Genomic DNA, 14,963 nt, shown 5'->3' on the forward strand with positions numbered 1-14,963 from the left:
AAAAATCAGCAGTAGCGGAGCACGCACTACTAGACGGCCACCAAATACGCTTCGACGAAGTTGACATTCTGCACCAATCTGAAAGATACTACCCGAAACTCACCAGGGAGGCCATCGAAATATTTAAACACCAAAACAATTTCAACAGAAAAGAAGAAATTACGGCACTCAATCCAGATTTGAAGCGCGTTTTGCGCCAAACAGCATGTGCGCCGAAGCGTTCGAACCCCCACCCATCTCCCACGCATGAGCAGACACGGCTGGGCGGCATAAATACGACTGGGAATCCAGCAGTTGAATCATTCTTAGTCGGAAAGCACGGGAGATCACTTCGCCCACTGCTTCATCGCCTTTGAAAATGTCCACCGCAGTTGTGGACGAAACGTCAGGAAGAAATTCCGATAGACCACGGCTTCAAAGCCCGGAAAACATTTTTAAATGTAATCTGACCGGCCGTGAAAGCCTTCATAGTCTGATTTTTTTCGATAATTTCTAGAAGATATTAAGAATTGAAAATCGAATTCCAACCCAGTTACTCCTTGTCAATAAAAACAATAATTTGTCAATCTGTGACTTACTTTGAACCTCTTTTCACGAATTTGCGGATATGCGATTAGTTCTGGGGCAATGCCACAGTAACATAGCAGAAGCTGTAAGAACTCACGCCAACAAAGGGCTAGAGATACTGGAGATTGGCTCCAGGAAGATAGTGGACGACAATAGATGTCGGGTTCCATACACAGAGGAACAAGTATTGGACATAATTGCAAAAGAGCCTTCCAGGGGTACTCAGAGCATTGCACAATGCCTGACACTTTCCCAGGCACCAAATAAATACCGAGGAAGGGCTACATTCCTACCACGTATGAAAGATAAACAGAGAACAAGGGCATATTAAACGAATCGCTTACTGAACACCGGTACAAATTGAGCAGGAGTTAATTAACCGAATACGAGAAGCTGCTCGAGAAGAGTGCATAATAAGGTGATTCCACAGGCGCTTGTTTGGAGTTAAAGACCCAAATGTGTGTTTATTTGTATTTGTATACAAATTAATAATTCGAGGTTATGAGGACAATAATTGACATTTCGAAAAAGTACATTCCGTCATTAAACGATGCCTGTTGAATTTACCACTTATCCTTGCCTATTTTACTGTCACTTTCTGTATAATTCCATGGTTACCGGAGTATGTAATAATTACGAAGCCACATGTATTTACGTAATGTTAATTAGGCAGATTACCTTGACAAACATTGCTGCCGTCTTTCTAATATAGTTTCTTGCAAATTTCTCAGTTTTTAATAACAATAATTTTCTTTAATTATTTTTTTCTGGACCCCTAAAATACCGCCAGAGGAATGACGCCAATTTTGAATCAGCATGCATATACTAAACGGCCATAATTAGTACACACACTAATTAATAAAAATAGTTCAAATAAAAAAAACTTACTTTTATCTGGTACGTCTGGACATTTTTTTGCGTGATGGTCAATCCTAGATCTGCCCGTGTTGCTGAGATCGACCGGACATTCGTAATGGCTAGAACCAACAGCTGACGATGGCATGTCATCTGCAGTAGTTAAAAGTGACGACGAAGCTAAATAAAATGCAATTTGATTACATCAGCGCAGTGCTTAATTTTAAATTAATACCTAGTTCCCGATATTTCCAAGCAGCTAGTGTTTGCAGTTTCATCCTCGCTTCAAAATGCGATTTCACATTGTCCTTGTCCAGCGTTTCGTATGGTGGCGATGCAATTTCGATGGACGCATCAGAAGACTTCTGTAGGAATCAGTCAAGGGTTTTATTTTCCAAAGATAATTAATTTCTTGGTGTCTTTAAAATGTTAGTCGGTTTTCAAAACAATTATTTCAAAAGATAATCTCAAATTAGATAATTATTTTTTCTCTTAACATTTTAAACTTCTCAAGAATACCAAGTGGCAAAACGAAAATGAAACGACAGTCATTTTGGGCCCTTAGCGTCACTAAATAAAACATGTTCGATCACATAAATTTTTCTTTTCACATCCAAAGAGCCGCAAGTTGCCGATCCCTGCTCTATGTAAAGGAATTAATCAAAATAAAAAGATGACAGGTGCTGTTTGTCTTAAGCCTTATTGCCAAATTCAAAATTTAATTTTTTTTGCAAATAATTTTTGGGTTTTGAGTTTACAATGCTGTTGGTGTTATGCAATAAAAGTTTAATGCCCAAAGAGTTATTTGTAATTTTAAAATCACGCTCATTCTTAAAAATGAAGATGTTTTGCACGTTTTCCAACACATGCGTCAGATGTCCCTGTTATTTAATTTGAGGTTATGTCAAAAAGTGTTAGATACAAAATTTTTAAATTTTTGTATCTAACACTTTTTGACATACGCCTAACACACGTTTCGCCGCTAATCGAGAAAAACCGCTTTCAACCCCTAAACTGTGAAAATGGGGATGTTTTACCACGTCCAGTGTTTTCGCGTAAATTTCGAAGTTGGAACCTCAGCAACATTTTCCACGTAGTCCTTGCCTGTTATCAATTTTTCCATTAAGTATAACAAATTCGTAACGACACTAGCCTTTACGGGTTGCATTATATTTTGAAAACGAGTCCCTTGACAATGGAAATTGACGTGTCCAAAAGTTTTCCTTTTTTTTTTTTTAATTTAAAACGCTCCGGGTCCGAAATGGCTCTTGTTTCGTTTTTGTTCAGCCGTTTAACCGCCATTAATTAGCATAAGGAATGCCAAGTTTTTAATTGCTTGTACTGTAGAACTTTTATTACCAATCTACTATGAGCCTCAGTTTATGGTTGACGAAGTATTAATTTGAATCTATTTGTCCCTAATAACAAATTATCAATAATAATAAATATATTAATTATATTATTAGAGACTGCGTTTTTTTTTGTCATGTCAAATTTTTATTCATAAACGGCGAATTTAAAAACTTGGATGGTTTCAACTAATTTTGTGAAACTTACCTCACTCAAATCGTCTGAATTGACTCTGAACCGTACATCTCCTTCATTTAAAGGTTTCGGCCACGATATAACGTTTCTCGTTTCTCGCCTTCGTTTTGTATCCACAGTGTCATCACAATAACTTGCCTTTCGTTTCCTAGATTGTTTCGATCTTTTACGATTTTGCTTGATGTACTCAAGATTCATTTCCTGTGGACGTTCATCAGATAAAGCAGAGCCATCGCGGCCGGTATTGTCTTTGGTGCATTGCTCCTGATCGTATGCACAAGCATAATAGCTTGCTTCCCGTATGGAATTGATGCATAATTTCTGCTGGTTCACGCCAACTAACGCAGATCGGATAAAGTCGAAATTAAGGAAATCAGAAGACGGTTCCAAGTGTGAAACTTGAGGAACCGTCGTCCCGAAATATTTACCACTTTGGTAGTCAGTAACACTGAGCATTGGAACTGTCATGCTGCTCTCTGTGTGAGTCATTTTTAGGACGGTACTATCATCGGAATGTGTTTTCCCAGCGATGTTAGGACGGACTTCTGAAACTGAAAGAACCTTAAGTTGCAGGTCGAACATACAGTGATTACATAAGGCAATTGAATCAACTATATTTACTTTGCTTTTTACAGATCAGAATATATTTAGAATAGTGAGTATCAGAGCTGTCATAACCACCTCATAAGGTTTCTCATAAGGTGTCGGTTAGGCCTCAGTGAATTTTTAGGAGTTGGCGCAGCGCTACGCAGATGGCATGGTGCGCCAACTTAACGCACCGGCGCAGTGCCTCAGTTCGATTGCTGGCAAAATGTTGATGACCTTTTTTAGTTGTTTTTAGACTTATTTTGAGGGCCATTTGTTAATAATATTAAAGTTTCTTTAAAATTTCAGTTTTTGCAAAGTCCCTCAACCTTCTAAACTCTCAATTTTCTAAAGTTTCACTTAAAAATAGTGACAATCTTTGGATATTTTCCTCGAAAAATTATGAAATACATTTTATTAGAACTCGCCTCGTTCGTCGCTTTGAAAAAAGTTTTGAAATCCCTTTCCAGCTTCAAATTTGGACACAAATCAAAAAACGAACAGAATAAGGGAAAGTTTATAATAAATTATTTGGAAAACTCGTCAACCCCATTTCTCTGAAGATTGTAGGGTTTGTTAAAAAATGTGGTTTTGTAGTTTTGACTGATTTTTTTTTGCTTTACTTTCTGCTCCAAAAACTCAATTTTGTAGAGTTTTACTTGAAAATACTGACGATCTGGAGGACTGTTACGCGTAGGAAAATTACAAAATAAATTCATAGCTTTGTAAAAAATTTACCAAAACTTTTTCAGTGTCGAATTCGGGACAAAACGGGTTTTGAATGAATTTTTTTTGCTTTACTTTCTACTCAAAAATGCTCTATTTTGTAGAGTTTCACATAAAAGTACTGACGGTCTGGAGGTCTTTTTCAAGAAAAATTACAATATAAATTTACAGCTTTGTAGGAATTTTACAAAAACTTTTTTCAGAGCCGAATTTAGGGCAAAAATGAAATATAAATTTATCCCGTTTCTCCCCGAAAATCATTAAGGGTTTTTCAAAAATCAATCACAAAACTGAAAGTTTTTAATCAAAAAGGCAAAAAAAACATTATTTTCTGACAATTTTCTTCTTCTCTGAATAATAGGGTCTTTTCAGCCAAAAAGAAACCGCTTTTCAGCTTCGAATTTGGCTCAGAAACCAAATAATTTTATTTAGTTTTGCACCGAAAGTAATTAAGATTATCTTAAATTACAAAAAAAATCGACCAGAGCAAAACGTTACCAATAATTATTTGGAAAATTTGTCGACCTCATCGCTCCAGTTTTAGCAAAGTTTTCAGTTTGGCATAAAAATACTGACAATATTCAGGTATTTTCTGTGAAAAATTATAAGACAAATTTTATTGGAACAGTCCTCCTTAACCGCTTTGCAAACATTTTTGGAAAATCGTTTGCGGCTTCGAATTTTGAACAAAACCCAAATCATTTTTTTTGTTTTTTTCCGAAGCATTTCCCCGAACAGAAAAATCGAAAGTTTTAATCATTTATTTGGGAAAATCTTGGGGTTTCTTCACTTTTAGGTCAATATTTCTACACAACACTGTTTCTAAATACAAAAATCGCGTTTTCCGTACTTTTTACTGTAAAATACTGGTAAACTGAGTATTTTATTCAAAACATTAATAGATCGATTTTACAAGAAAACTCGTCGTCTTTACGGTTTGGACTTGATTCTGTTGCCCCGAAAATATAGATGATCTTTTTTTGAAGATGTTAAAATTCCAGTCAGTTATAACTCGTTAACTTAGAGAGCGGTAACAACTCAAAAGTGCAATTCAACACAGTGTTACCTAGGCCTAGTGTCGGTGCAACGTTTTCATGTATATTTTAACACCCTACTGCAGGGCGTATTTGAAAAGTTGTTGAAATAAAAGTTTTATAACATTTTCCTGTATTAACAGAACTTTTGTTCAGAAAATGGAAAATATTTCTGAAAATATCCAATGTTGACAGTTTACCAATCTTTGGCAATCATGCATTACATGTTTGAACAGCGCAATTTTCTTAAGATCCTGAAAATATATGTATGTGTTATAGTTTATCCGCTCGTTTTAAAACCAAGAGCTCTCAAAGATTCAAAGAAAGTTAATAAATGTGCATTAAAAGCCATGATCAAGTTACAATCGGTACCTGGCTCCACTGTATTTATCAGGTGGCACTGTTGCCCAAAGAGGCTCTGACGACAGACTCATGGAGGCATAACTATTACAACAGAGACCTAAGGAAGTTAATTCTCAACTCCCGTAATGAGAGAACATCAGAATACACGGCCATCCCTCAGTCCCCGGCAGCTCGCTTACTCTCGACCAAGGAGGCGAGCAGAGGGTGCGAAGAATCTCCGGTACAGGATAAACTAGCAAAGCCGAAAACTGACCATCGCTTCTCTAAATACCAGAACGTTATCAAATAACCCCCAAACTATTTGGCGGACTTGGCACAAATGACCATCTACAAAGAGTCAAGTCCGTTATCGGAAAATATCGAATATAATAAATCCCTCTGCTTAATTTTTGCCGATTACGAAAAGACCTTCGACACAATAAACTAGCAGAAAATGCTACAAGTTTTTGCTGAATCTCTTGCCGTATCGAATACAGATATATCGAGGGAATCAAACACGTGTACCAAAGAGCAACAGTTTATGTTAAGCTCCAGGATGATCACCAACACTTTGATATGGCACGAGCTGTACGCCAAGGAGACGCCATATCATCACAGTTATTCACAACTCTACTAGAATATATTAGCAAACAGGCGCCAACTTTGAAAACATGGTCCTAACCGTAGATGGCGAATAACTAAATCTATGGGGGCTCAGGGAAGTACCGACCACCTCTGTTGGACTCAAAATCAACACCAGCAAAACTCAATACAAGACAAAGCTTGTTATGAGTGAGGCAACAAGATAGGCGGAGGCAGCATGGAGCAAGTAAGCTATTATAAATACCTTGGTCACGAAATCTCTATTGGCAGAGCAACCAAACCCGTGAAATAACGAGGAGAATAGGCCTAACATGGGTGGCCTTTGGAAAGCTGCGCAATATCTTTAAGTCAGACATCCCAATATGGGCCTACGTACGGGGCTGAAACACTTACCCTCACAAAGAACACTGCAAAAAGAATAAACATCGCGCAGGGGAAAATGGAGAGGTCGATGTTAGGTATATCGGTAAGAGACAGGATCCCAAATATAATATAAAGGGAAAGGCCCGGAGTGATTGAGTCGGTTACCCGTAACACAACCTTAAAATGGAACTGGGCCGGTCATGTGTCGCGATTTTCGAACAATCGCCGGACAAAGAGGATCCTTGAGTGGACACCGCACCAAGACGCATATAGACGATTGGTATAAAAATCGATGAATGTGCTTTATAGGTAAAGTGAACTTATCATTAAGATTACTGGTTTCCAGGCACAATCCCACTTCTAAAACTGGGAGCGATATTCAGCTATTGTAGTGAAAATATCTTCACAAATAGATAACTTCAATTGGGTCCCAATTGCTTCTTGATTCAGTTGACGTATTAATGCACATTAATAAAAAAAAAATCTGTGAGAACTCAAGGTTCAAAAACGCGCGTATAAAACATAACACATCTACAAGGTGTCCAAGATAAGAATTGATTGATCTCCATATCAGATACGGATTTTCACACTTCGCAGAAACAAGTCTTGGACATAATTGCAGAAGAGCCTTTCAGGGGCACTCGGAACATTGCACAACCACTGACACTTTCCCAGGCACCAAATGAACACCGGCTACATTCCTACCACGCATGTAAGATCACATTAAACCAATGGAACTGAGCATCGGGATAAATTGAGCAGGAGTTAATTAACCGAATACAAGAAGCTGCTCGAGAAGAGTGCATAATAAGGTGATTCCACAGGCACTTGTTTGGAGCTAAAGACTCAAATGTGTGTTTATTTGTATTTGTATACAAATTAATAATTCGAGGTTATGAGGACAATAATTGACATTTCAAAAAAGTACGTTCCGTCATTCAACGATTCCTGTTGAGTTTTTTCTATCTTCTATTTATCCATGGCTACCGGAGTTTTAAATAATTACGAAGCAACAGGTATTTACGTAATGTGAATTAGCCAGATTACTTTGAAAAACATTGGTGTCGTTTTTCTAATATATTTTTTTGCAATGTTTTCAGTTTTTAATACCTATTAATGTTTTTAATTATTTTTCTATACTCGTAAAACACCGCCAGACAACACCTCCAGAGGAACGACACGATAGTGATATGACTTTAAGGGAGCCTATATCATTTGCCTCTAATACAGGCTTAAATATTTCAACAAAAACGAAAAATTTACTATTACACTCACCTAGATCATTGATTGCGACTGTATCCAGAGCATATTTCTTACTTGCTTCCAAATCACATGATTCACTCCTAATTGCAACTTTATCGTTCAACTCGTTTACATTACAGTCCATTGAAGTCTGCATCGGTGCTTCCGAAACAAAGGGAATATTTACATCTGACATGCTGGATTTAATCTCATTTGAATTGATCTTCTGATCAGAAGTTTCCTGTTTATTTGATAAGTGTCCATCCCAACTGTTAACTTCCACTGAACTGGGTTTTGGTAAATCTGAAGTACTATTTAATAATGTTTCCTCGTGCACACAAGTGTCCGGCTCATTGCAAACGTTCCCATTTGGTTTGTGGGAAATACCATCATTCACGGCGCTATTTCCAGGAGCAGTTACATCTTGTTTATCAATTTCAACGGGGCTGCCAATTAATGCACCAGACTGCTCTTCCAAAAAGCCAGGACTACTTTCATCTGATATGTTACAGGTTTCCTGGGTCGAACCGTTATTTAAAAGAGTAGGTTGTTCATATGACTTATTTTTTTCTAAATTGTGTTCTTCCGCCAAGTCGGAGGAGTTATATTCTTTTGGATCATTTTTGGCTAAGATGACGGGTTGCACTACGCCGTTCAATGTGTTACAGCGGATAGAATGAGAGACAGGCAAATTATCGCCATCTTCAGCATCTGAATCAGAAGCCAACAACGAACTCTAAAAAAGACAACTTGATATAATTAAGCAGCAACATAAACAACAATAGAGCAACCAAACCAAATTCAAAAAATGACGTAAACCGGATTATTTTTGCGATTTATGATGCGTGGAAATTTTATTGTATTTATCATTTTTGTAATTTTCATCGGACCTACTGTTCCGGTGCAAAAAATTATTTACCATACCAATATGTTACCAATTTATCATACAATTCAAATTTTTCATTATTCGGAATGAAAAAAAACATAAAGTATTAATTCTGAATAACTGAACTTATTTAATTTTTTAACAAATGTTCAAAGTGTTGGCCGTTTTCCCGAATACACAAAGTAATACTTTTGGCTTGTTTTTAAAATAATCTGCAGCACTGAAAATTCTTTCCAGTAACTCGGCTTCTGCAGCGACGGGCAAAGCATTTACTTTTGATTTAAGAGAGCCACACAGAAAACAAATGTAGTCGGCGTTAAATCGGGTGATCCTGGTGGCCAACACTTTGCACATATTGCACATGATACGGGTGAAGTAACTGCTCTTTCAAAATATTATAAACAGCATTTTTGGATAAGGGTTTTTTTTAATATTCATAACTCTAAAACTAGCCGCCTTCTGAACTACGAAAAAATCACGCTTATTCAGCACCAAAAAAAACGTAATTTTATAAATTGTCATGTAAATTAAAACATTTATGCGCCAGAAAAAAATTAAATACTGAAACATCGTTTTTTTGCCATTTTTACGATTAATTTGCGTTTATGTCAGAAAGTGTGAAATACAAAAGTTTTTGATTTTTTCTACACCTCTGCCATTCAACGTTTCGCCGCAAATTGCAAAAAACCGTTTTCAACCGATAAACTGTATTCCCATTCACCGCTTCCAGTGTTTTGGCGTAAATTTGGAAGTTGGAACCTCAGCAAGATTTTCCACGTTTTTTTCATTAAGTAATTGTATTGCCGCTTAACCATCATTAATTGCAATAAGAATGTAAAGTTTTCAATTGCTTGTACTGTAGAACTTTTATTATTAATCTTCTATGAGCCTCACTTTATGGTTGACACAAATGATCAATAATAATAGATTCTTGACGGTATAGATTGTTGAGGTTGACGAAGTATTAATTTGAATCTATTTGTCCCTAATAACAAATTATCAATAATAATAAATATATTAATTATATTATTAGAGACTGCGTCTCTTTGTCATGTCAAATTTTTATTCATAAACGGCGAATTTAAAAAATTGGATCATTTCAACAAATTTTGAGAAAACTTACTTCAGTGTCACCCAAATCATCTGAATTGACTTCGGATTGTAAATCTCCTTCATTTGAAGTTTTGGGCAAGCATGTAACGTTACTTCGAATTGTATCCACACTGCCATCATAATTACTTGTCTTTTGTGTCCTAGATTGATTCGATTCCTTACGATCTTGCTTGATGCACTCAAGATTTACGTCTGAATTCATTTTCTGTGGACATTCATCAGATAAAACACAGCCATCACGGCTGGTATTATCTTCGGTGCATGGCTCCTGACCGCAATCATAAGCATAATCGCTTGTTTCCTGCATGGAATTGTTGCATAATTCCTGCTGGTTCTCGCCAACTATCGGGGGTCGGGTAAAGTCGACCTCATGGGAATCGGAAGACGGCTCCAAATGTGAAACTTGAGAAACCGACGTCTCGAAATGTTCACTACTTTGGTGCTCATCAACACTCGGCATTGGAACAGTAATGCTGCTCTCTGTGTGAGTAATGTTTAGGACTGTACTATCATCTGAATGTGTTTTCCCAGCGATGTCATCACGGACTTCTGAAAGTGAAAGAACCTTAAATTGCAGTTTGAACATAATGATTACATAAAGAAACTCAATTCGGCTATTTTTACATAGTTCTTTATGGATCAGAATATATTTACAATAATTAGTATCAGAGCCACCATTGTCATTTGTACACCAGGTGTTTAACCAACATTTTCCTGTATATTTTAGCACCGCACTGCAGGCAGCGATTATTTGAAAATGTGTTAAAATAAAAAGTTTATGTTTTGTTTCTTGTGTCCAAATATCCAAAGTTGACAGTTTATCAATTATTGGCAATGGTACATCATTACATGTTTAAACAGCGCAATTTTTTCCTGATTTAGAAAATACAGGGTGTCCGGAAAAGGTGCGACCAACACTTAACGAGGCAAATTTACAGCAAAAATGAGTGTGACAAGTTTCTATAACACTTTTGCTAAAACTCAATAAATATACAGGGCGTTCAAGTTAAATAAAAAAATATGTTTTTGAATGAACTTTTTGGTTGGTTATCCGATTGTTTTCAAATTTTGCACACTTATTACTTATGATCATTTGTATTATTGTTCAAAAGTTAAGATTGATTTGCTAATGCTAATGGGTTGAACTCACCCATGTCATCTTCTTAATAACCTATACGTTTTTATTTTCAACTTTTTGTTGTGTATGCTTTTGCACGGCGTAAGTAATAACGCCCGTCAAATTATTTCCATCGTTTTAACAGAGCGTGCCATGGAAACAAGTGCACTTAGAAATAATTATTATTTTATTAAATATTTAATATAGTATTAAGTATTATTAGATTTTGTAATAGACTTTTTAAATGTCCATACCAAATTTTCAAAGTGTTGTCCATTCTCCTCAATGCACGAATTAAGGCTTCTCAAAAAAATGCGACAAATCCTATAAAATATTCCATCCGTTTGTTTAATTTCTTCACACTTGCCACTAATTCTCTGCCGCAATTCGGGAGGGCGGCGTACTGGAGTGCGGTATACGAACGTTTTTAGATACCCCAAAAGAAAAAATCCATGGGATTTAAGTCAGGAGATCTGGGAGGCCATTCTACAAACCCAGCGCGTCGTATCCATCTTTCAGGATATGTTTCATTCAAGAATTATAAAAGACCTACGCCATAATGTAGAGAAGCCCCATCTTGTAATAACCACATTGAATTTCGAACTTGAAGGGTCATCTTCCAAAATAATAGGCAATTGATTTCTTAAGATTTAAGTATGACTCACTATTGAGTGTAAGAAGCAGAAAATGCGGCCCAATTAAATTGAAAATTACTTTCTACAGTGGCATAAGTATTTTCAGAAGCCCATTCATGGTCATTATGTAGATTGATTAAACCGTCATGCCCGAATCCCGCTTCATCCGTAACTAGCAAACATTGTAAAACATTTCAACGCCAATATGGAGATAAGATTCTTTTACACATATGCGCAGAAACCAAGGGATTTTCTTCACTTAAAGCCTGAACCTTCTGATAATAAAACGGATGAGGTTGTTGTTTCTTTAACACCTCGCGCCCGAACTTTTTGAAACATTTTCCTGAGCACTAATAGATCTTACACTAAGATTTGGGTTATTCTCAATGGAGTTTAATGCGAGTAAATTACGATTTTCAACTGGAGGTGTCCGTGTTTGTCTCTGACGACCTACATCAAAAAGTATTGCTTTAAGGGATCCAAATTGTCCAAGCCTAGTGTGGATGGCGCTAAACAGTCGCCGTCGTGGAATCCTTTTAAAGAGCCTTTTATTGGAAACGCCCCATTTTTAAATTGGCACTTCTCATGCACGGCGGCATTTTTTAAATTGTGACATTGATATTTGTAAATGTCTACCATTTAATCATGAAAAGGCTCACACTTCAACAACGTTTACAAATAATCCAAATTTATTATCAGAAATCGCGTTCTGTTACGCAAACTTTACGTGCATTTACTCCAATTTTTGGTCGTTCAACCGTCCAGATAAAAGAACAATCGAACATTTAGTGATAAAGTTCGAAACAAAATTTCCAGTCCATGATGTTACAGTGCCAGTGAGACAAAGATCTGCAAGCGGTGGAACACATATTGCCGCTGTACCTGAATGTTCGTGTTCACAAGAACTATTGTATGAATTACGTCCATACAAAATCGGTATCACCCAAGAACGCAAAGCAACAGATCATTTAAAGAGACGTGAATTCAGTAATTGGTGCTTAGAAAAAATCGAAAATTATCCAGATTTTCTTAAGAAAATTATTCTCAGCGATGAAGCTTATTTCTGATTAAACAGCTATGTGAACAAGCAGAATTGTCGGGTCTGGAGTGGCGACAAACCGGAAGAATATTAAGAACTGCCACAACACCCTGAAAAACTGAATGCGTGGTGTGAATTTTATGCTCCATATTTTTTTCAACGAAGCTCAACAGGCTATAACTGGTTCGTCTTGATTTAGAGAACATGTGGTTTCAGCAAGACGGTGCAACTGCCATGACAAATTGCTGATTCGATTATTTCAATAAACGGGCCGATCAATTATCCTCCTCGTTCCTGCGATTTAACTCCATTGGACTTCTTTCTTTGGAGCTACATAAAGTCATTGGTTTACAACAACCATCCAGCCAATTTATACGTTTTACAGAGCACTAATCAACGAGTAATTGCTGTCATACAACCTGATTTGTGTGAAAGGGTCATGGAAAAGTGGGTTCAACGAATTAATTCCTGCCAGCGATTCCGCGGAGGAAAGTTTCGATATTTTGTAAATAAATAATGTGTTTTATGTCCTAAACAAAATAGGGCGTACTTGATGGAATATCCTTTATTATTATTATAAACACACGCCTTGCCGCAGATACATTGTCCCCAGCTACACCATAACAGTAATGCATGTCACGTAAGTCAACATTGGAATATTTGAAATTTTTAAGGCAAAATGTATAATCGACAGAGGATTAACATTTACTTTTATACTTTACAATCTGTCAAAATTGTTTGTACAGATGCCTCCGTTGCTATAAGAAAACACTTTTTTCCCTGGCACGCTCTGTTAAAACGCTGGAAATAATTTGACGTGCTTACAATTTTGCGTGCCGTTCAAGACAATTTTTAAAAGTAGATTTTCTCGTCAGCGGCTCATTTTAGAGAGATGTGACAAGGCAACCTTTTTTACGCAATTTTGAACATTCTTTAATTTTTTGAAATCATACACAACAAAAGGCGAAAAATAAAAATATATAGGTTATTACGTAGATGACATGGGTGACAACCCTTCAGCATTAACGAATAAATGTCAACTTTTGAACAATAATACAAATGATCAAGAGTAATGAGTATGCCAAATTAGAAAACAATCGCATAACCAACAAAAAAGATATAAAAAAAAAAAATTTAATCAACTTTAGCGCGCTGTAGGTCCGTTATTATTGATTTTATAGTTTTCGCAAAAGTGTTATAAAAACGTGTCACTCATTTTTGCTGTAGAGTTGGCTCGTTAAGTCTTGGTCGCACCTTTTCCGGACGCCCTGTATACCATATATACACGGTGTTCCGATAAGGGCAAAGAGCGGCTGTATCTCGACAACGGTAAGAACTAGCGGTTTGGAGAAAAAATCCTTATGAGTAAAGCTGGCATAAAGAATGGCTGAAAAATATATTGAATTTCGTAGTGAGGCAGAACAGGCCTTCGCAGTGCTGGAGCAGAACTCAAGATGGCAAAGACCTCTTGAGGAGATATTAAAATGAAAGCATTGAAAAGCAAGGACTCCCCATTCTTTTATTATGAAAAATACAAAAAATGTCAGAGATAAACGATGCTGTATTACCCAAGCTCCAAAATGACGTTTTTAAAGTGATAGCTCATCTGTCCATTTTCCGAGATACCAAGACTTTTTTGTTTTGTGGTAGAAGTTACGCCCCCTAGCGGCCAATACATTTTCCATCCATTTTTAAAGCAAACTTTACTTTATTTTTTCGCAAATCGCTATTCCTTACCCTTGTCGAGACACATCCGCTCTTTACCCTTATAGGGACACCCTGTATATATAGAAATTGATTTATACTTGGAATAACTCTCTGTTCATCAAATCTTTCTGTATATTTCGCTTTGGCACGTTTTTATTGTAATTCCATTGAATATGGATTTCATAAAGACCAAGTTTTTATCTGGGTGTAAGACATAATTATCTGACTTTGCAAAAAAAGCACAACTTTGTTTCGCTAGTCACTTCAATTAATAAAATTATGTCTATTCTATTTGACAATTCGGAGTTGTTACTATTGGTAACCGAAGCAACGAAAATATGAAACGAGTGTAAATTTGGTCTGCCACTTGATAAAAAATCAATGCTCTAAATTTCAAATTAGATGCATAAACGGGAAGGCCAAAGTTCAATCAATATTGGTTATTACCTCAAAAACAGTTGAAATAAACCAATTTATATCGCATAGGCCAAGAAATTTACGCATCTCATTTAAAAAAAGTAAGTTTGCTCTGTCATTTGAACAGGAGACACCCTGTATCAATTGGTATTATCTTAAAATAAACTAGACGTTAATATTGACAACT

At 36.4% G+C, this 14,963-nt stretch overlaps 1 protein-coding gene across 9 annotated transcripts in view; it reads right to left on the bottom strand.

The window, feature by feature from the left end:
- Positions 1-10,967, bottom strand: part of LOC109537664 — a 36,031-nt gene extending 25,064 nt beyond the window's left edge. For 7 of the 9 annotated variants that reach the window (XM_048669936.1, XM_019904476.2, XM_048669932.1 and 4 more), the window contains exons 1-5: positions 9,872-10,967; positions 7,896-8,598; positions 2,980-3,518; positions 1,658-1,787; positions 1,456-1,602 (exon numbers count right to left, since the gene is read on the bottom strand). In XM_048669936.1, coding sequence (XP_048525893.1) covers positions 1,456-1,602; positions 1,658-1,787; positions 2,980-3,518; positions 7,896-8,598; positions 9,872-10,447 — 2,095 coding nt within the window. In that variant the 5' untranslated portion in view covers positions 10,448-10,967. The remainder of the gene's footprint in view (positions 1-1,455; positions 1,603-1,657; positions 1,788-2,979; positions 3,519-7,895; positions 8,599-9,871) is intronic. The other 2 variants (XM_048669935.1, XM_048669934.1) reach the window with 2 other exon arrangements.
- Positions 10,968-14,963: the final 3,996 nt, after the last annotated feature.

The sequence above is a fragment of the Dendroctonus ponderosae genome, unplaced genomic scaffold (genome assembly GCF_020466585.1).
Source record: "Dendroctonus ponderosae isolate FM_Combo_2020 unplaced genomic scaffold, Dpon_F_20191213v2 Dpon_F_20191213_9, whole genome shotgun sequence".
Taxonomy (NCBI): domain Eukaryota; kingdom Metazoa; phylum Arthropoda; class Insecta; order Coleoptera; family Curculionidae; genus Dendroctonus; species Dendroctonus ponderosae.